The sequence below is a fragment of the Dioscorea cayenensis genome, chromosome 16, assembly GCF_009730915.1.
Source record: "Dioscorea cayenensis subsp. rotundata cultivar TDr96_F1 chromosome 16, TDr96_F1_v2_PseudoChromosome.rev07_lg8_w22 25.fasta, whole genome shotgun sequence".
NCBI lineage: Eukaryota > Viridiplantae > Streptophyta > Magnoliopsida > Dioscoreales > Dioscoreaceae > Dioscorea > Dioscorea cayenensis.
This window is the reverse complement of record NC_052486.1, coordinates 8,485,468-8,509,686: the sequence shown is the minus strand read 5'-3', so window position 1 is coordinate 8,509,686 and position 24,219 is coordinate 8,485,468. Positions and strand designations below refer to the sequence as shown.

The following is a 24,219-nucleotide window of genomic DNA, read 5'->3' as shown; positions in this document are numbered from 1 at the left end:
TAACATGTTACAACTATTAAACCTTGTGTTATGCAAATCCCTGGGTTTGAAATTGTGGAAAGAAAATCATTTTTTTAGCTATTCATTTTCCGCAAACATTTATATTTTGAGATGTTTGGAAAGTGATTCCTATTTAAGTTAAAGCTGGACTTTGATAAATTGTTATTGTAAAAGACTTCTATTGGTATACTATGTTATTTGTGGATTTTAATGTTACTCTACGGTTACTGAGTTCTTTATTTTGGGTGTTGGTAAACTCTTAGAATTGTTTATTGTAAAATTAGTTATATTTCTTATGGACATGTATGTTTTATAGTTCCATGAGATTCCCCTCACTGAGTAACCAAGTTACTCAGCCCCTTTTTCTTCTCCCCAGGTGTTAGTTCAGCGAAGCTATGCAGATGTGAAGTGCTTGGCAAGAGTTTATTGCAGTGCATTTATTTCTTTTGGTTTGTGTATGTATATTCCTGTACTTGGCATGTAGGGTGTGGGATCCCTGAGGTTACGGTGTCGACCGACTTATATGAATCTCCTTCTTAATTATTCATGTATGTTGCTATTTTCCAGTGTTGTCTGAGAAACCATACCCATATTTTGGTACAATTTGATGATTATGTATTTCATGTTATAGCTTTGTATTTTTGGGAGGTAATTATAAATGTTTGCTTGACTTCAAAATATCCTGATGGGGTCTTTGTCATTGTTGTTGTTGTTATTGTATTGTTCTTATAAGGGTTGCTTATGATTCATACCTTGTGTTACATTGATAATCTTGTATAATAAGGTTATTGTATATGTTCATTATTGAATTATTTTGTGTTGTTATTGTGGTTTTGTTCAAGGAACAGGTTAGCTTTACGGCAATCTGGGGTTAAGGCTGGTGTTTGACCTCCCCTGAGTTGTCGTGGCAGTATGTCATGTATGGGACCCGTGGGACGGGGTGTGACACATGTTGTGATGGAAGCTCTTGGTAATGATTGGATCACTGTTTGGTCCTTCCTTTCAATAAGAATAGGAAAACTCTCAAGCAAATTACATCATCCGAAACCCCATTAATTTTCAGCATGTGGTACACTTCAAGGAAGTTCTTAATATTGGTTATTTGGATCCTCATTAGCTAATCCATTGAATAATTTAGACTGCTAAACCATCTGAATAAAACCCAGCTTTAACTCAAAATTTTGGGCTTCAACCGGTGGCTGAATAATGCTCGACTCTGTCACACAAGCTATAGGTCAGGCAAAATCTGAAAGTGTACTAGTTTGTTGACCTTCTTCTTCTGCCATGTTTTCAGATTCTTCAACCTCTAACTCAATTAGAAAATTCTGTCCTTGTGCAGGTTCCTTGCCCCTTCTATGAAATCTGCGCTCAATTGTAGGATCCTTTTCAACCAATGTCAAAGGATTCCCTCGAGTCATAACTTGTAGTTGAAATCAAGAAAAGAAAAAGTGAGGACGGGGAAAGAAAGAAATATGAAGTAGAAAAAAAAAACAATGAAAAAATGAATGACTAAAGTAACAAAGTCCTAGCATTCCTAATATCCCGTTCCTCGGCAATGGTGTTAAAGTAATAAAGTACCCAATGGGTAGGTATTCAAATCTACAGGGACGGAAGTATTAGTAATGGCTATTTCTAAGTTATTTAGTCAGAATCAAGAATGTAATAAAATGAACTTAATCACAAGAATATGAATGTCACAAGCAAATAAGAAAGTAAAAATGAGGAAAATCTCAATCAATGAAAGTGAGGTACCCAGGCAATGCTCCCCTAGGATTAAATGTTAAGCGCAAAATTCACAAAGTATTCCTAAACCAAGTTAATCAAGTCGAGGAGATCCAAGAATAATTGGTCCCTACCTCTAACTCACAGATGCTAGTCCCCTACGAGATCCTGGTGGAGAAATCACTCATTCTCAACACCTCACACCACATATAATCGCAATAGACTCTAGGGATTCCTAAGGATAGACCTAACCTTACTTCTAGGTGAAAGGTCCCTAACCCCCTAAAAGGTCTTGACGGAGAAATCTCTCAATCTCAACACCTCACACCAAATATTGTTGCATAGAGCTTAGGGAATACGGAGATGTAATGTACTAATCGGATGGGAAATGAGACACTCCACTATCTCTTGACTCACCCTATCAACTCTTTTCAATATTGATGTTCTAGACCTAATGGAGACCTCTCTCTCACCAAAGCAAACAAATCATGCACACCAATAAACCATAAGATCAATAAGGCAAGAAAGTAATAAGAAAGCAAGATTGAAACTCAATTAAACTCGGATTTAAAAGAAACCACAACGTAAATCAGTACAAAGAATACAATCCTAGGGTTCACACGCCAAAGTACCCTCTAAGGTTTAGCTCTCTATGGAGCAAAGTTACAAAACAAATAATGCAATGTAAGTCAATAAACACCATGAAATTAAACACCCTTTGAATTCGTGATAATGGCCTTGATAGGTTATTCAACGTCTTAAAGGATTTCTCTTTAAAGCTAGGTCACCGATGGCTTCCTAAGTGCTATGATGAAGAAAAATCTATCAAAGTTGAAAAAATCTCCAAAGAATAGGGCAAATCGGCCTTTTAAAAGCAAAAACTCGTGTCTGTCATGTGCCTCCATGCGCCCAGGTTGGCTGCAGAATTGTCCACCTAGTCAAGTTGAATTTTCACTCGGTCACGTGAACAATGTTTTTGTTACAGTACTATGCTATAGTGCTCCTCAATAACAAGGCTCCAAAACTCTTTCTTGATGCCGCATGGACGACACAGGTCTGCGTGGTAGGTTATGAGGCTTCTTGTCTTCTAATCAACATTGGGAAGGCTCTCGAGTCTTCACACAAGTCAAGACATAGGAGTGTGACTGCCTTTGTGCCCTTCCCACTTACAATCTAGCTTGAATTTTCTTGGAAGTTGGCACACATCCTCATGTGTATGAGCTCCGCTTGTGTCTTGATCCTTATGTTGCATAAAAGACTCCCAAAATATGCCTTCATAACCTATTTTTATTTCTTTTTCTTCTCTAAAGGCCTTCATAATCCTATTTACGCAAATGAACACCAAATACAATTTATGAGACATAAAAATATGATAAAAATGATGTTCAATGCATGCAAAACATATAAAAAAAAATATGTTCACTCAAGCATTTATCATACGTTGTAGTGCCAATAATATAATGGATCACTCTATTAGAAGGTCGGCCATCCTTTGAAAAAAAAAATGGATCTTCATCTTGAAAATGTCTCATAAAACATACTAATTTAGGTACTATTCTCATATCAAATCTTCTAACTCATTCTTTATGTTCTACCATTCCTCCATATTGTGCCCCTCCTCATGCTGAAAACCATAGTCTTCTAAGAGTTTCTTTCATTTGCCGGGGTTTTCGTCTAAGGGGTTTTCTCCTTAGCTAAGATTCAAATTTAGAGGCCCAGTTACAAGTAAGATTCCTCTTATCTCTTTCATCAGTTAAAGGCTTCATCTTCTTGAAGTGTATTTGTGGTTCATGATTATCTTATGTTTTTTTCTTAGTTTCTCTCACTTGAACTCATCTCATTCGACCACTTAAATCAACTCGGTCTTCACATCGGATAGGAGTTGAACTAAATCTTCTAGATTTTTTCTTGGATAAAGAGATTTGAATTGAAATTGTCGAGGTCATCCATCCAAGAGTGACGACAAAAGACTAATTAATGGCAGGAATTAATTAACTTGAAGCATCTTGCAGATTTAAGCAGTATAAATCACTTCAAAATAAGGATCTCACTTTCCTACTAACACGTTCATTAGGATGCTAGAGTTTTCTTTTGTTTCTTTTTATTGATGAAAGTGTTTGAGAAAATTATCATTTTGCCAACTAGTTATTACATTATAATCAATATTCCCAACAAGTTCAAAATTTATAATAGATCCTAGATCATTACTAAACATAGAATATAACTTAATAATAATGTCACCCAATGTGCAAAACATCATAAATAATAATAAAAAGAAGAATAAACATAGAGTTACCAAATAAACATTGGCAAATAAGATAACAAGGATTGTAAAGCTATCCTAATTATAAGAAAATAACACAATTGTCATCAAGCAATAGTCCTTCAAACAAATAATTTAAATAAGATATTAAAACCAACATTATTGCACCCAATCTCAATTACGCTAGCAAGAAGCAACCATCTTCTTTAAAGCATCCAAATTTTTTGTTGAGCTTCCACCCCGGCTTTATTGCTTGCAATGCTATTGACTTGAGCTTATTTATCTTTTCCTTCATTGTCTTTCCTCTCTTGCTCCCTAAAATGACATTCAGAGCATTCACTATTTCGTCTTTTTTTATAACACCACCTTCAAAACCCACTCCAATTTTCCAAACATCGGAAACGACCCTCGCATTTAAAGTGCTGGTCCCCAAAGAAAGGTCTGAGTATCATTGGCACGCCAGTAGTGATACTCTCCAAAACAGAGTTCCAACCACTGTGTGTTAAGAATGCTCCCACAGCTGAGTGCTCCAATACCTATTTCTCATGTTGTCATTGGAATTAATAAAAAATTGTTCACTGAATATCTATGTTTATAATGAATTGAAGAAATATAGAATAATTGGATAAGAAGAGAAGATATTAGTTCAGTTTAATTAAAGTGGTTTATCAACTAGAAAAAAAAGAGGGAGATTAGGCACTATCACTTGAGAAAAGAATAAGATGAAGTTTTAAGATTAGCTTTAGGGCCTGTTTGGATAGGCCAAAATTATGGCATAATCAGAACAATATGTCATAATTTAATATTTTCTGAGAATTATGTCATATTAGTTATTTGGGTGCTTATTTTAGAGTATAAATTTATGGTATAATATTGATATTATGGCATAAAAAAAATATTCCTCTTAATGGAAAATTTTTTCATTGTAAAAAGTCTCTTTTTTTATCCAGCCACCGGTCGACCGGTGGCCCGGCTAACCTCCGGCGACCGGCCTGTGGTCTGGTCGGACTCCGGTGACCGGTGACCAGTCCGACCGGCCTCCGGTGACCGGTCACCGGTCCACCGGCGGTCTGACCACCAATCCACAGGCCTCCGATGACATGCCAGTGATCCACAAGTGGCCGGCCTCCGGCCACCGGCCACCAGTATGACAGGCGATCTGGCTGGTCTTTGGCATCACTAGTCCATCAACGGTCTGACCACCGATTCACCGTCCTCCAGTGACACGCCGGTTATCTACCGGTGGTCTGGCCGGCCTCCGGTCCACCAGTGGTCCATCCATCGACCGACTGGCCTCCGGTGACACGCCGACGGTCTACTGATGGTCCGGTCGTCCTCTGACGACCGGCCACCGGTGATCTAGTCACCGACCGACCAATCTCCATAATTTTTTTTATTTTGTTAACCAAACACTCATTCTGTAAAAATAAAATATGCTATAATTTTCTGTAATAATCACTTGCACTTTTATGCCATTTTTTTCCCGCCAAAGATGCCCTAAATGTTGGCTTTCTTTTTTTTATAAAAGATTTATAAAATAGGTTTTAAACCCTAATAACCAAATAAGACATGTCGTTTTTTTTATATGAAAGAGTAAAAGATAATTATAATAAAATAAAATAAAAACTTTAACATGCCACCTCTACAAAGGGATTACTTGACAATTTCTCATTTTCCATACCTCTGACTTTATTCTATTTGTAACCTTTTTAATAACCTTTTTAAAGTTTAACTTATGTTTAAATAATTTGTTTAAACATTTATTTAGGTAAACTCTATTTAGGATAATAATTGATTTTAAAAGTTATTAATTTTAAGAAAAAAAATGTGTTTTCAATTAAGAACAAAAAAACATATATATTATTTCAAATTAATCACCATTAAAATATACTTAATTTATGAAAAGAATTTTTTTAAAAAGATTTTTCCATATCCACTAATTTACTTTAAAAAATCAATATTTTATTTTTCTTCCGTGATTTTGTTTTTGATAAATGAATCTAAACATGATGGTTTAGATCAAGAAGTGCTTTAATTAAAGAAGAAATCAATTTTAGAAGTAAAATACTTGAATCCAAAATAAGCTCCAAAACATTTAAAATTATTTTAGAAAACAAAAACAACTTAAAAAAAATTTCAAGTAATATTTTAAAATAAGCGGTGGTCAAGTAATTTCTCTACATTGTCTTTTTTTCCAAGGGTTCAGTCTGCAAGTAAAATCAATCTCAAGATATTGTAACAAAAGCATGAGCTGAGGTTTCATATATACCTGAGGTTGAGGAGCCCACGGCACAATCAATCCTCTACTTGCAACATAGTCCAAAAAGTCATCAGGCAAATGCCCCCATGCAATCTCCTTCAATGACCACAAGAAAGGAGTTCCACTAGCCTGCAAACCTTCTGCAATCTCTACCAACTCTTCTTTAGGAGGCAATGCTGATGACCCAAAGCTAATGTACACCACTGAGCCTGCCACCTGACTGTCCAACCATGCCAAACAACAATGTTTATCATTAACTTCTGACAATTTTGAGGACAAGAGACTGAAAGGCATTATGTTGTGACATCTTTTGAATTTGGTTTGGAATTGTGTGTCTAGTGTTGGGTCAAGTCCTTCAAAACTGTTTAGCACCACTGCTGCTGCATTCGTGATCATTTGAGACATGTGATGGAGTTGGAGGGCCAAGGATGATGTAGTGTCACTGAGGACAATGCCTTCTGGTAAGTCTTCAATACACAAAGATGAAAAACCGGGGATGCTATCCAAAGCTTCTTGGGCTCTAGCTGGCCATTATAAAATCAAAAATACTTTCGTTATTGAATATTTTGATACTGATTATTATAAAAAATATTACAGAAAAAAAAATTAAGTGCACATAGGTGAGACAAACACTTACCACGATCACCTTCAGTTCCGGCACTCTGTCGCAGTAAATCAGTGCACAGATGGGCCAGTAGAGCCGTGGGAGCGCTATTCCAATATGAGACCCACAACGCCCCTCTCTCCACTGCTAGATCACCCGCAAAACCCCAGAAACCATCACTAACAACACAGGTGATCCTCCCACTCTCCTCCTCCACCGCCATCATCCTCTCGGAAAAGTTCCCCGGTACCAGACCTAAGAAAAGGTCAATCTCCTCCAACGGCGATAACTGCAGGGCCCCATCCGGCAAGCCATCATGAACATCGTAAGACCTGAGATTGGTTGGCCAGAGATTGTTGTATCGGACCAGGCCGGAGTTGGACCGAGCTGTGCTAAAGAAGGAGAAGGTGCCTGAGGGGAGTGATGTGGCGAGGTGGCGAGCAAGGGAGAAGAGGACTGATGCGTGAGAGCCGAACGGAACAGCAAGGAATGCTACGTGGAAGGATGAGCTACAGGACTCCATGATGAAGGAAGAAAGAGTGGAATGATGACAAGGAGCGTTGTCTAGATATAGCAGTCAATGACACAAACGTCAAGGTTCCTCTCAATGTCGCCCAAACCTTGTGGTCCCTTGAGGACTTTATTGTAGAGTGGTTGGTGGGTCGAGTGGTTGGTGGGTCTGGTTTTAACTTTTTATGGGGTAGTTGAAAAGAAGGGCTGGTGCTTGGCCACACGGTTACACACAGCCCACACAAGGGCCTCATTTACACAGAGCGGGTCATCCGTGACAAGAAATTTTGTTCCGTTGTTGTCATTAATGTTGAATTCAATTGACACACGAGTTATTTTATTATTAAATCTCAACTGCAAATCAACGGAGGATAAAAAAATTAAAAATTAACTTTTGATTTTTGAGTTAGATCACTGAATAGTTTTAATGGTTAACATATGAGTGCAAACGAGAGGATAATGGTTTGAATTTTTCTCCAGCAAATTATTCTTGTATTATTTATATACTATATCTTTTGGTTCAATAGAGTTCATCAATACTATATATGAGCTTGGGTACGCATTGGTCCACTGTGAAATAAACAGTAATTTCACCCTTTTAGAATTATAGGACAAGAATTTTTGTAGAAGGTTTATAAAACACCATAACTGGTGTACCTCTGTATCTGTTTGTCTTTTTAACAATCTTTTAAATGGAGATGCTTGTCGCCTATTAGTCAAAAAAAAATTTGATGTTAGAATCAAATGTGTTACTGTTTGGTTATTGCGGTTATACTTATGATTTAAGTTTATTTTAAATGATTTGATATTTTAAAAATTAAAAAAAACAGGGGGAAATATAAAAAAATGAGGATTTAACAAAATAAAAATATTATTTTTGACATACTTGGGGTTATTTCTTAGTATAGCTTTGACTTTCTTTTCCATTACAAATGAAAAACTTTTTTTCTGAAAATGAGACCGAGTATATGATTAATTAAAATGAAGTTAAACTTAGGTGCCTATAGCCAAATAAGTAGGTTATTAACTTCAAATCTAACTAATCATATCTGTCAGCAAGTTGTTTCCGTTTCACAATCTAGTCACACAAAGCCTCAACGCATGCGTTAGTGGGCGCATTTCTAGGATCGTAGATCCTCTTCTTCCGCTTCCACTTCTGTATGTTATCTTCATATGTAACATGTAAGCCTATTTAAGGCACCCCTGTGAATGAATACAAACAAGCACAATTGCTCACTTGCATGGTATCAGAGATTTGGTTCTTGATAAGGTTAGGTGTATGAAGAATATTGTTAAGTTGAAAGTTGGATGTGGATGTAGGAAGTATAGTGGAACCAGTACCAAGAACGGGAAGAGTAGACCCATCACCAACAATAACATGAGATGAATTAGGAAGTGATGAACGACAATACCTAGAGATCTTACCATTCTCGCTAGTCATATGTGATGTGGCGCTGGTGTCCATATACCAGTCATTGCCATGGTTGGACTGTTGATTGGAGACGGCATTAAAAGCGTGAATGAGGCCGCTGCTATCCACAGGGTAGGCCTGTTGAGTTGGCCTGGTACCAAGGAGACCATGCCCAGTAGCGCCAGTCCACGGCGCACGCCAATTGCTACCCCACGGTGCCCCCCAAGGAGAGAAATAGGGGAACCATGGTCCGGTTTGACCGCCTGCGTTGTTGCCACTATTGCGGCCATTACCACCGTTGTTGTATCCACGGCCTCCTCCATTGCCGCGAGCACGCCCGTAGTTGTTACGACGATCACCTTTGTTTCGGCGGTCTCCGCTGTTGTTTCCGCGCTCATTGCAGCGGTCGTTTCCAATGTTCCCGTCGTTGTTGCCGCGGTCACCGCGTGATGTGCAGTTGCCACCATTGTTACCAGAAGTGACTCCTGCCGCAATCAAAGCAGCTGAAGCAGCAGCTATAGCGGCCTGTTCTTGTGCCGTTTCTTCAAGAAGTAAGTGCCCCCGAGCCTCCATGAAGGTGGAGAACGGTCGCATCATTAGGAGGAGAGTCTTCATCGTAGAAAACTTTGATGACAGCCCTCGGATCAGTTGTAGGACGAGGGCGTTTTCAGTGATGTTTTGGTCACAGTCCCTGAGACCATCTATAAGAGCCTTCAGTTTATGGTAATAAGCAGATATAGACATATCTCCTTGAACAAGAGAGCGGAATTCGGCCTCTAGATGAACTGCACGGCTCATCTTGTTGTCCCGGAACATCTGCTGCAGGGCAGTGAAGGCACCGTAAGCAGTGATGTTGGGGGTGCTCACGAGTTGGAATAACTCGTCGGAGATGGTGGAGTATATCCACCCGAGAACGCAGAGATCATCCCGTACCCATTCTGAGTTGTCATGGTCTGGTTCATCCTCACCCTCGACATGATCCATGACATTGTACTTGCCGACCACTAGGAGAAAGAGCGTCAACCACTTGGAATAATTATTCGCCTGTACGTCGAGCATCGGCACCAACACTTTGATGTGAACGGCATGCATCTGCGAAGAAAGACTGATGGTAGTGCATGCAGCAGGAACAGGAGTCGTTGTAGAAGGAGAAGTGGCGGCGCCAGTGGTCTCACTACTTTGTGCCGGAATGGTGGCAGGATTGGTGTCGGCCATGGTTGAGTGGAAAGAAGAAGATAGATAGAAGAAGGATTATAGATAGGTATGTAGCTCTGATACCATATAATCCTAATGGCACGTTGTCTCGCTACAAAGCTCGGTGGGTGGTACGCAGTTTCACGCAACAAGCTGGTGTTGATTATCATGAGACATTTAGCCCCGTTGTCAAGCCCGCCACTATTCGTGTTCTTCTCAGCATTGCAGTCTCTTAGTCTTGGCCCATACATCAACTTGACGTCAAAAACGCCTTTCTTCATGGTAACCTTTCCGAAACAGTTTTCTCTCAGCAACCTTCTAGTTTCATTGATTCTTCTCAACCTACTCATGTTTGTCGTCTTAATAAGTCTTTATACGGTCTCAAACAAGCACCTCGCACTTGGTTTCTTCGCTTCACCTCTTTTCTACGATCTATTGGTTTTGTGGCATCCAAATCTGACTCATCTCTTTTTGTGTTTTCCCGTGGTTCTACCATTGCATATCTTCTCCTTTATGTTGATGACATTATTCTCACCGCTAGTTCAACTACTCTTCTTACTAGCTTTATTTCCTCCCTTCGTCATGAGTTTGCAATGACTGATCTTGGTTCTCTTAAACATTTTCTCGGCATTTCGGTCACACCAAACCAATCTGGCCTTTTTCTCTCCCAAGAATAGTATGCCTTCGATCTCCTAAAACGTGCTAACATGGCCGATTGTAATCCTTGTGAGACTCCAATAGACACCAAGTCTAAACTTTCCTCCTCATCCGGCAAACCAATTCCTGATCCCTCTCTCTACCGAAGCCTAGCTGGGGCTCTTCAATATTTAACTCTTACTCGTCCTGATATCTCCTACGCCGTTCACCAAGCTTTTCTTTTCCTGCATGATCCTCGTGATGCTCATATGAATCTTGTGAAGCGTATTCTTCGCTATGTTCATGGAACTCTTGACTTTGTTTTACAGCTCTTCTGTTCTTCCTCTACTGACTTGGTGGCCTATTCGAATGCGGATTGGGCTGGTTGCTCAGATACCAGGCGCACAACTTCCGATTATTGTATATATCTTGGGGATAATCTTGTGTCATGGTCATCTAAACGTCAACCTACTACTTCTCGTTCGAGTGCCGAGGCTGAATATCGAGGCATTGCCAATGCTGTTGCTGAAACCTGCAGGCTTCGTCAATTACTTATTGATCTTCATCAGTCACCATCGAAAAGCTACATTCGTCTATTGTGACAATATCAGTGCCATGTATATTGCCAGCAATCCTGTGCAACATCATAGAACCAAACACATTGAGATAGATCTTCATTTTGTACGGGATAAGGTTTCTCTCGGCGAAGTCAAAGTACTACATGTGCCATCAACAACGCAATTTGCAGATATATTCACGAAAGGTTTGCCGACGAGTCTATTTCATGAATTTCGATCCAGCCTTCACATCTTTTCTGCAAATGCTATGGCTGCGGGGGGTGTCAGCAAGTTGTTTCTGTTTCACAATCTAGTCACACAAAGCCTCAACGCATGCGTTAGGGGGCGCATTTCTAGGATCGTAGATCCTCTTCTTCCACTTCCACTTCTGTACGTTATCTTCATATGTAACATGTAAGCCTATTTAAGGCACCCCTGTGAATGAATACAAACAAGCACAATTGCTCACTTGCAATATCAAATAAATGACTGATTTCAAATTTAAAACTCGTAATATAAAATTTGAACAATTAAATTGAGTGATATTTCTGAACTAATTAAATTTGAAAGTTAGTAAAATTTATTTTATCCAGAACAATTGATATCAACGTTGGGTTAATTTAATGGATAAGATATTTACTCTTATATAATTCTTGTGCAAGAGTTTGGGTGTTTAAATTCTACCCAACTCATTATGAGTAAGGGTTCTCTCTTCACGGATGGTGAGGAATCTCTCCTGGACAGGAATATTTTTAAATTAGTATGCTTATTTTATTTGTCAAAAAAATAAAAAAAATAAAAAAATAAAACAAAACAACACGATGTCGCCAAGAAAGAAAGATGGATTGGAATTATTCATATTAATTTTGCATGATTACTAGGGATAGATTATATTGCAAATATTATTTTTAACTTATGTTTATGCAAGTATTATTTTTAACATATGTTTATCTCTCCCACGCATAGTTTCGGCATAACACTAGTAAATTATTATGAAATTATTTTTATATTTTTTTATAATTTATAATTTTTTTAATTTAATTATGATTTTTAATATAAATCCAACATTCAATTTTGATAATATTATGCTCTATCAAATATAAATATAAAAATAATATATTATTTAAAAATAATATATTAAAAGAATTTAAAGTATTATTTTCAAATTAATCATCACGAAGTGGATTTTGGGTAAATTGTAGGTAAATATTTAGCTTGATAAAAAAAATTATATATATATATATATGAAGGTATGGGTATGGGTAGGGGTACTTCAACGAGCAAAGGTACGAGTAGAGTAGAGGCATACTCTTTACTTGAGCAGTAACGCCTCAAAAAATAAAGATTTTTTTCGATACCCTCTTTAACCTGGTACAAGTACGGGTATATTTGTCGGATAGAGTATAAATTGCTATCTCTATCTCTAATTGTGGGAGTATGTTTGTAGCCAATTCTCGTATTCATCAAGTGAGTGCACATAAGCCAAATGGTCAAATCCTGGTGATGCGCATGGTTAGGACAGTGACACCTCAATATGTTCACGCTGTTGAAGATTCAAGGTTTCAATACCTAGAGATTTAAATCATTAACACAACCACCAATCCCCTGGGTAGAAATAATGTAACAATGTTTTTAAAACCGGACCGGATAGCGAACCGGTCTCATATTTGGGTCACGGGTCAGTCCGTTCGACCGGATGACCCGTTTTGGTCGGACCGGATGACGTCATAAATAAATAATTATCTTAAATATTATATATATAATATATATATACATATAATAACAAACTTTATTATATTTTTAATCATAATTATCTTAAATATTTGTTTTAATATCATTATAATTTTATCAAAATGGTTGAAGATTCACCTTTTATTTCTTAATCTATTAATCATAAATGGATGATGATAACTACATAAATTAAACAACTAATTAAATTACTAATTATGTGAGGATGAGACAAGGCATGATTCAAAAACAAAACTAGAACTAAGTATGATTAATTTAATTCTCATATTTGATCATCATTACCATTAAAATAAAAGTATAAATAAAAATAAGTCATAAATCATCTATACCTCTTAAACAATTTACAAGTTTCTTTTTTTTTTTTTCTCATACCTCTAAACTCAAGGTTCCCAAAAAAATCCAAATAATATTTTTGACAAATCAAGACTCAAAGAGTATCATGAAATCGAAAAAAGAGTCAATTCATGCCCCTAAGTCCTTTCTTAAAAACAAAAACAAAACAAAAATTGAAAACCGGGTTCCATCCGGTTTTTGGTCCGACCGACGGGTTCACGGGTTTGGCAGGTTTGACCGGTTCAAAAATCGGTCAACATTAATTCTAAAACCCGATCGGGCAGGGCTCTGGCCCGGTTCCCTGTTTCCGTCGACCGGCCGGTCCGGTCCGGTTTTCAAAACATGGCTCCTAACATGTGACTTATCCAATTTGCCAAATATTATATATATACATATATACAAAGATGGGCTTAATATTCAAAATTACATAAAAATTTTTTTAAAATTCAGTTGAAATCTAATTAATCATATCAAATATGGAGGGCTAAAAAAAAATTTAAATATAATTGTGAATTAATTTATATTATTAAACTAGAATGCTTACTTTAAAATAATTGATCGTGTTAAGCATAGGACTGATTAAAATGAAGTTAAATCCAACTATCTATAACCAAACAAATTAGTTGAATTAACTTAAATCTAATTACTAATTTTAAATGAACGACAAATTTTAAGTTCAATTTAACTTGCAATATCAAAATTGACCTTGAATTGAGTGATTGTGTTTATCTATTTGAAAATTATTTCTAATTTGACTTCATTTGAAATTTGATTTGTTAAGTTAGATCAAACTTTTGAGTTTTAATTCAACATGAATTCAAGATACATTCAAACTCCCCAAACCCAAGGCTCCAACAAGCGCCAACATCATAAACCGACGAAGTCCACTAAAAACCCAATCTATCTGAAAAGGGCAAGATACCCTCTTGTCATGGTCGCATCAGACCCTGCTTTACTTGCATAAATAGTTTCAATTCTGAGGTTGCCTTTGTTAGAATCCACAGTCACCTCAAAATTAAATTAAATTATGGCATGCCTTGTTTCATGATCTCAATTTTAATGGTTTGTTTAACAAAGGGAATGGTTAGTTTTTAGACATAAAAACAGTCAAATACCTTATGTTCTTTGAAAAGCTCGGAAAATCAATATATATTTTTTTTCCCAATTCCGATTTCTCTTTACTAGTGCTAAATATAAAAAAATTTAAAAGTTTTTTTTATCCACTAAAGATATTTCCATTCAAACCTTACAGCAATTTCAAGAGTAGATGGGTAAATAACACTTATACCAAAACGTTCATCAACGCGTTTCAAACGAATTCATAATTTACACAATTTTTTCTAACACCAATAATTAAAGTGTAAAATCGAACAATAGCATATGGGCAATATCAATTATATTGGTACGAAGCAGCCATCTTTTAGAAAATATCAAAATTTTTGCTTGAGCTCTCTTCTTGTAGTGGTTTACTATGTTAATGACTTATTCTTTTCATTCCAAATTATATGTCGTTTAAGGATGTTGTACAAAAATTATCGATATTATTATTTTTTTAAATAATTTAACATAAAAAATAAACTAAAATGCTAAGTTATCTTTTCTTGAAACCATTTATTTATTTTATTATGAATGTAACTCTGTTCATTCTACAACTTATAAAATTGAAGAAGGGCAAATATAAATAAATTATAAAATGACAACTATTATGAATCAAAAATGTATATTTTTTTTTAAATGACTAGGATTTCAAATTGAAATGGGTAAGTGACACATTATCTTATCCCTTGGTTTTCTTTCCTTTTTGATTCGGCGGTCCATCTTCAAATCCTACTCTAATTTCCCAAACATCAGGCACCATCCTTGCATTTATGCGGTGATCCACAAAGTAAAGCCAATGTAGCATTAGCACACCACCACAGGTCCACAGATATTCTCCAAAATATAGTTATTACCACTTTATGTGAAGAATAATCCCACAGCTGCGTGTTCTGGTACCTACTGTCATGTTGTTATTTGTAATAATTAAGATCATCAATAAAAAAAAGCTTATGACAATGGTCTTAATTAAAAAAGTAACCTAACTTTTATGTCTAAACCACAAATTGTTTGAATATAAGGCATGCATCATAAATATGTCTTCCCATTTGCTTGTATTTTCTATTAAAAATAGAAAATCTAATAAAAACTATTTTCGCTCCTATAAATTTTTTTATATACAATGTGGACAACCTATCATTGCTCAAAATATTTTCCTTTTTTTACACTTTTATGTATATATTTTTTGTTTTTTATTTATTATATTTTTATAAAGTGGATAAATTATCAACAGCAAAAAAACATTATGAGAGGGGAGACAAATAAAAGACTTACCATCTTTCTAATGTGAATATTTATAGTGATTTAACACCTAAATTATCAATAAATAATAAAATAAGATTTGCATTATTAATTTCATTTAGATTTATAAAAAAATTACAAATAACCTCTCTCATAACCATTCACAAAATATTCTGAGAATATTGTTTGTTTTAAATTAATTTATAACATAAATGGTCAAATTACTTTTGTCCTTTGCTCATAAAGCCATAAAATAGAAAAAAGAAAAGGGGAAAAAACCACCACATGCCTAAACTACTTTTCTATTATTAAGTAAGCATTATAATCTACTCATGTATCTTAAATAATTAAGATTATTTTTGTATTTTATATATCTTCGGTAGCATATTTATCTAAGTGGGTAGTTTGCTTTTATTAAATATTGATGAAATTTCAATTAAAATATAAGACATGTGGCTGTAGGAAAAAACTCTAAAAAGTATTTTAAAAAAAAATAAAAAATAAAAAAGTTTTACTTGCTACTAGTGGTGGAGCCAGAAATTATAAAGTAGGGGGCGAATTGAAAAAAAATTCAACTAATAAAATTTTAATTTTTTTTTATTTTGTTGATATATTAATTTATAGTTTAGTTTAAAAAATCATGTATCAAACAATAAATTTTCACAAAAACTCTACCAAAAATATAATTTTATATGTTATATAATCCAATTTGTAAAATTAAAAACTAAAACATAGATTTTTTTAAATATAATATATACAAAGTATTTATAAATTATCAACAGATCAAATAATATTTTTTTTGTAAATGTTTTTTTTAAATTATTATGTTTTAAACTATAGGTATTAATTTCTTAAAAAAATTGATTTTTTTGAAAATAAAAATAAAAAATTTTAACAAGAGATAGAGATATTTTAAAAATTAAAAATAAAATCAAAAAAGAAGGAGAAAAATAAAAATAACAAGACTGAAAAAAAGATAAAAATATAAAGAGAGATAGCTAACTCGTAAAAAAAAGATTTTTTTTAAATAAAATAAAAAAAAACCCTATAAAAGATAGAGGTATTTTTCAAAATTAAAAAAATAAAATAAAAGAGGGGGACAAACACAAAAATAAAAATATATATATATATATAAGAGAGAGAGAGAGAGAGAGAGAGAGAGAGAGAGCATGACACATCTGACTTTTCGATCACTGCCTTTAATTTTATTTTTCTTGCCATTTTTGAAATAGTTTTTTCTATGTTTTAACTTCGATTCAAATAACTTTGTTTTAATAGTTTGTTCACGTACAACCCTTTTTGTGATGCATATTTTGACATATTAAATATATAACTAAATTTTCATATCTAAATCATTGATTTGTTTATTAAAAGAAAAAAGTGTATACTTAATTTTAATTATAAAATATAGTTTTTTCAATTCAAAAAAGAAAAATTCTTATTTTATACCTAATATTTAATGATATACATTAAGAATATTTATACAAATAAAAAGAGTAATAGATGTTATTTTATCCCGAGTTACCAAGTTAATTATCAAATTAAAAAGTATAATATTTATACGTGTTATTTTAATTACATAGTTAATTAGGGGGAAAACCATGTACTTCTAGCCATAGCAATTTAGATAAGAACAACAGTGCAATTAAAATTTGGACATTTGAAGAATTCACGAAAATGCCCACTGTGGTTTCTTCGAGTGTAAAGATTTCAATTAAATTGTCAATATTGTATAAACTGCTATAACCAAAGGTATGTGTCCTAATATGCATAGATGTCTTACAAAGTTAATTTACTGATAATATTAATTAGTTTATGCAATAATCTTGATAAAATAGATTGGAATTCGTAGTCTATATATAATGCTTTTATTATTAATTAGGGTAATATAGTTTTCTAAAGTTAAAGTTATTGATCAACAAATATTTAAATATAATTTTTGGGTTTTGGTGGCAAAGAAGGTCGCAAGTCAAAACCTTTTGAAAGGAGTCATCCCAAGATAATGTAACATAAGCATGGCATGTGGAATACGTACAATTACATTATAAGAATGAGCTTAGTAGAGATGGCAACGGGTAGGGAATGCTAAAACCCTTATCTGTACCTGTAACCCCTGCTCCATATCCGTACCCTTTAGGGTAAAAAAAATCATACCCTTACTCGCCCCGCGTATGCCCGCAGGGTACCTGTTTACCTGTGGTTCAAATTATCGAATTAAATTTAAATATAAATTTAAATAATAATAATAATAATAATAATAATAATAATAATAATAATAATAAATTAATTAATTACACATTACATTACAATCTTTAAACACATGCCCATAAATTCAAAATTACAAGTTGATATATATTTGTTTATCTTAAATTATATAATCACATAACAATGACGTCTATTTAGGACTCAATCGTAACTCAACCTTTTGTTTTATTTATGTTTAACTATCTTGGTTTTTGTTTTAATTTTTTCATATATCTACTATTTATATTTTATATAGCTTCAAATTTTATAAATATCTAGTAAGATTTTGAATATAAAAAACATTATAAGTAATTCTCATAAGTTATATCCAATTGATTTTTTTATTAGTATCTTATTTTCCAGGATGTTATTATAATTTATAGAATACATTATTATAACATTATTTTTTTATATTTGTTTTATAATGTTAATTTTTTAATTTAATTATGATTCTTAATATACATCTAAAATTCAATTTTGATAATATTATCAAATATAAATATAAAAATTAAATAATATATTAAAAAAAATTTTAAAGTATTATTTTCAAATTAATCACCATGATAATAGATTTTGGGTAAATTGTGGGTAAAAAATAGATCTTGGGTAAATTGTGGGTAAATATTTAGTTTATATATATATATATATATATATATATATATATATATATGAGATGGTAAGGGTACGGGTACGGGTTTTACCCATACCCTCTTCAATGGGTAAGGGTAAGGGTGCCGGTAGGGTAGGGGCATACCCTTACCTGACTCGTACCCGCTCAAAAATTAACGGGTAATACCCTTACCCATACCTTTATCCGGTCAAAGAGGGTAATACCCTCTTTGACCGGATAAGGGTATGAATATACTTATCGGGTAGGGTACAAATTGCCATCTCTAGAGCTCAGAATTTGTACCTGATGCTGTGGAGCCCATGGCACAAGCAACCCTCTTCTTACAACATAGTCTAAAAACTTGGGTGGCAATCCATACATTCTCCTTGAATGACCATAAGAAAGGAGCCCACTAGCTTGCAAATCTTCTACAATCAAAATGGTCCCTCTACTTATGCAAATGTGCTCTTTTGGTCCCTTTACTTCAATTTATATCTTTAATGTCTCTTTATTAATTTAATTGAGAAATCTTAGTCCAAAAATAGACGGACATTTCTTTTCCCATCTATGGTGGCTGATGTAGGTTAATTTATGCTGACATGGAATTGTTTATGTTTTAAAATATATTAAATAATTGTTTTTAATAAAAAAAATATTAAATAATAATAACGGGTTCGGATCCTTTTGTTTAGATTCGAACCCCGATCATCCAACTCTCATCCCCGTCATCCCCGTTGAAGAAGAAAAAACTTATTTCACCCTCCTAATTCACTGCTGGTTGTCGTTGCTTCCATCCCCAATGAAAGTCACTAACGCCTGACATTGTTCATCTCAAGGTGCCGGCGCTGTGCACCTATTGAGGCCTCCTAATTGTGTGTAAGGCCTCAGTTAGGTACCCTTCACTTCTAATTTTAGTCCATAGTGTTCATTTCTCCATCAATGTGCTATAATTTTCCGTTTTGAATCTTTTCCCCATGTTTGGATCTGATTTAATTAAAGTTTTGTGTTATATATGAAATGCAATGTGGGGCACCATTTGTTTTTTGTTTTTTCCTACATTTAATTTGTCATTATTTGTTTATGTGGATTAGAGACTACTCAATCGTTTCTTTGTTCTTTGTTCTTTGTTCCATAGCAATTGTTTAGATTGATTTACTAATAGGTCTTTTGTCCTCCTTCACAACCTTCATGTATTGTATTTTTGAAGACACTATTTTGTTAAATTTTTTAATATGTTCTTGCTTGCATTGGCATCCTACTCTTGTTCTTTATTGTAGTTTATGCCCTGTAACTTGTTATGTATGAACTATGAAGGGTTTTGTGTGTGTGAGAGTGAAACACACACACACACACACACACACACACACACACACACATGTATATATACTCCCTTCGTTCCTTTTAATCTGTCGTGGTTAACCAAATCTCATGTACCAAAAAAAATTAGTTATTCCACAAGATTTTTTAAAAAATTAGTTATCTTTTCAGAATTACCCATAATTTATATCTTCATATTTCTCTCTCATATTTAATCCCAACAAGAGAGTTGAATATAGTGTTAAGGGTAACTCTGGGAAAAAAATGCTTCTTGATGTTAGAAAATAACAGATAAAAAAAATGAATTTGTGACAAATAAAAAGAATAGAGGGAGTATATGCCAAGCAACACTGAAACAATTAATGTGTGTGTGAGAGTAAGAAAATGCTCAACATATTTGGTCCTACTTTTAAACTAGTGGAGACCAGAGAGGTGATAAAATTATTTTCAGTAGTTGATAAACCAGTTAATGTAAGTATTAAAGCGTGGGAACTTCTGTTTAAGATTAGTATCTCATAGAATTAGTTAATGATTATTATAGTATGGCTTCCTTTCTTTATTCTTTTTAGTTTTATCTAATTTCTAACTGATATAGTAATTAATTAGTTTGCATTTGTTTGTTTTGTGATACCATTCAAATTGGCATTTGTCTTGCCCACATCCAAATTGGCACTAGTTCTTTAAGTGAATTTGAATGTACTTAACCTGGTTTTTGTTCCACTATAGTTGTTTAGATTGATATGTTTATCCTCTATCAAACCCCCCATCTGCTGTAGTTCCAAGACCCAACTATCTTGAATTTTTTTTAATTTGTTGTGGCTTGCATTAACATGATATTGTTGTGTTTTATCATAAGTTATAGTTAATGTAATGTAATTTATCATAGATTAATTAATCTATAATTGGTAGTTTGTGTGCCTAGTAAGTAGTAACATAGAAACAATGAATAGCTGTGTGAGAATGAGAGAATGCTTAGCATGATTTGGTCCTACTTCTAATAAGGTAGTGGAGACCACAAAGTGGTGATAAGTAAAATTATTTTCCATTGCAAAAGTCACGTAATATATTAAGTACATTCACAGGGAAATTTCTACTTAGGATTAATAAGCTAGAGAATTGGTTACTAATCATAGCATGCCAAGTCCAACAACTAGGTATAATTCTTTTAAAATGATATGATCCTAAATTTTGAGAGGTTTCCTTGACAACTATTCTTTAAGTATAATTAATTTCTCTCCAAGAAAGTAGTTGTTTTGCTTGATCAAAGGATTTGTTGGGTATCATAATTTGGCTTCCTATCCTTATTCTCCTCAAATCTATTGTATTTTTGTCGAATATAGTAAATATTTTGCCCTGTTAATGAATTTGTTAAATCTATTGGTATGTCATTCTTTCTTTGTTCTTCCTAATTGTATTGAAATGTTCAATGGAGTATTATTTTCCATTTATTTGTTGTGTAGCATCATGGAGGAATACATAATTAAGTACCATAATGGAGGGATAATGTTAAGAGAAGATGTCAAATAGGTCAATGGGTCAGTTGTGGAATTCGCTATAGACACTGATAGATTGTGTTATTCGGATTTGTTAGGAGATTTAAAGGAACTAGGTTATGATATTTAGAGGTCTTTCAATTTATTTTTTGTGGATGATGGGTGGACACTAAAAAGTGTTACAAATGATGAAGGTATTGTATCTTTATGTAATAAATTAAGGAGGCATTGCACAATAGCTATTTTTGTTAAATCATTAGACATTGGGCATGAGAATACCTTGCAAGATACCTTATTGCCTAATTCTCAAGGTGTTGTGGAGTTGGAGATGAGTGAGGATGATGGTGATAGAAGTAGCAGTGCCTCTGGTGAAGATGATGAAGAAGGATTAGTGAATGTGCCCTTTATTAATTATAGCTCAGATGAAGATGAAGAAAGGGACCAAGCTAGGGTTAAGGTGGCCAAATATATCCAACTTAAGAAAACAATATAGAAGGATGTTGGTGAAAGAAATAATGAAGATGGAGATGCATGCAGACCTGTAATGCTACAAAAACCAGCTCAAGAAACAATATGTCAGCTGCAATTGAAAGTGGTAAAGTGACTGGGTATGAGAGTTATTATATAGAATCCTCAAATCCTAATAGTTATGAAGAAACCAGTGGGAATTCTGATGCAGATGATGCAAATAGGCATAAGTCTAGTAATAAACACTATGATCCAAATGTCCCATTGGCTGATTTTTTTTTTAAACCATAGATTTGTAGACCTAAAACAATTTAAGAGGGAGCTTGTGGAGATTTCAACTAGAAAAGGGTTCGAGTTTAAATATATTAAAAATGATGTAAAGAGGGTGAGAGCTAGGTGTTCAACAAAGGGTGCAAATGGTCTCATTGTGCAATAGGAAAAAAATTATATGTTGTTAAAAACTATGTTACAGAACACTCATGTCTCCTCAAGGCTAGAAACAATAAAAGGGTAACTTCTAATATGGTTATGAGAAGATTTGGTCATATAATCAGTAGCATGCCTTTTATTAGTCCCATTAATTTAAAGGTAATGGTTAGGAGAGAGCTAGAGGTTTTGTTACAAGAAAAATATGTAGAAATGTTAAGGGTTTGGTGCTAAAAAAAAATTGAAGATCACTTTCAAGAGGATTTCAGGGTGCTGCACAATCATGCAATGGAGTTGAAGGACACCAATCCCCGCAGTAATGTGGTCATTGTCTCTGAAAAGAAGAATCCAAATGAGCTGTCTGTGTTCCAGAAGATGTACATTTGTTTAACAACAACTAAAGAAGGGTTTATTGCTAACTGCAGGAGGCTTATAGGTCTCGATGGGTGTTTTTGGAAGGGTTTACTAAAGGCCACTTTCTAGTAGAAGTAGGAAGAGATGGGAACAATTAAATGTTCCTTATAGCATGGGCTGTAGTAAAGAAAAAAACAAATGAAAGTTGGATCCGGTTTACAGAGCATCTTAAAGCTGATTTATGCATTGGCAATGGACTTGGATCGGCTATTGTCAATGACATGAAAAAGTTCTTCAAAAACTTTATTTAATTTTTTTCTTCACCTACAAATTTATTTTAATTGCATCACTATTTTTGATGAAGGGTCTAATTCATGTAGTGAATGCACGTTTACCCCTAATTTAGCATAGGATGTGAGTGAGGCATGTTTATGCTATATGGGGGAAGAAATACCAAGGTAAATAACTTCAACTTCATTTTTGGAGCAGTGCCAGATCTACCAGTTAGCTAGAGATGCAGAAACATTTGCAAAATATGATAAATCTAAATGGAGGAGTAGTGGCCGTGTAGGAGTTATTGGAGAGATGGCCAATTAGGTAGTGTTTGGTTGGAAGGAATGGAATGGAAAGGAGCGTAGGAGTAATGAAAATGAGAGGGATTGGAAAAGGCATGGGAATGAAAACTATGTTTGTTTGGAAGGATTGGAGATATAGTTTGCTCAGAATGGGAAAAATATAAAAAGTAGATATAATAAAATAACTGTTATGCCCTTTATACAATTAAATATTTTCATTATTATAATATTTATATGTAGAAATGAGTTGTGACAATTATTTTTTTTTAATTATTTAATTATTAAAATAAATTATTAAAATAAATATTTAACTTTAATAGCTCACATGTGACACTATTTGTTAATATTCAAATCTTCGTTAATATCATTAATTAGTAATAATTTAACCATAATAAATAACTAATTATATTTTTTTAAAATATTTATTATTATAAATAACTATTTAACTTTAAAGAAGAAAACTAAGTTATAATAACTATTTAATTGTTAAGTTCATTAATTAAATAAATGGTAGGATCGTCATTTTAATTCTTATAAATGAGAAAAATTCTAAATAAATAAATTGCTAATCATGATAGTTACAATTTTAAAAAAATTTCTATTTTAATAATGGAAAAATACAAAGTCTTTGAATTGAATATATTTGAAAGTAAGGGGTAAGATAGTTATTTTACTACCAAGGAATACCATTGCTCTCAATTTTGAGGTGATTGTGACTCCTTGCTCAATACTCTCCCATGCCTTGATCAATGCTCTCCCACTCCCATTACTCCACACACAAATAACGGTTTATCCCATGTAAGTAATTATTCCCATTCCATTGATGCCAACCAATCATCCCCATAGAGGTTGGTGGCAAGCTTTTTTCGATGACATGAACTAAAATGTGAGAGTGTAGATAGAAACATGTGTGAGACCTTTAATGGGGTGTTGTTAGAAGCTAGAAGAAAGCCTATAATTTCCATGTTTGAAGATATTAGGAAATATGTGATGCCTAGGGTTATGCTATGAAGTGGAGATTTGATTGTGGCACCAACATTTTTTTCCAAATTTTAAAAAGAAAGGAGTAAAAGTGAAAAGTGGCAGGTGGAATGGAATAGAGTACAAGCTATAAGGTGTTTTGGGATGATCTAGTGCAGCATGTGAGAGAGGGTTA

The 24,219-nt window shown here is 33.9% G+C and overlaps 1 protein-coding gene across 1 annotated transcript; it reads right to left on the bottom strand.

The window, feature by feature from the left end:
• Nucleotides 1-3,969: 3,969 nt before the first annotated feature.
• Nucleotides 3,970-7,397, bottom strand: LOC120279304 (flavonol 3-O-glucosyltransferase-like). The gene is made up of 3 exons (XM_039286213.1): nt 6,883-7,397; nt 6,255-6,769; nt 3,970-4,521 (listed from the first exon to the last, which is right to left on the bottom strand). The coding sequence occupies exons 1-3, from the start codon at nt 7,370-7,372 to the stop codon at nt 4,354-4,356; spliced, it is 1,173 nt and encodes a 390-aa protein (XP_039142147.1). The 5' UTR covers nt 7,373-7,397; the 3' UTR covers nt 3,970-4,353.
• Nucleotides 7,398-24,219: the final 16,822 nt, after the last annotated feature.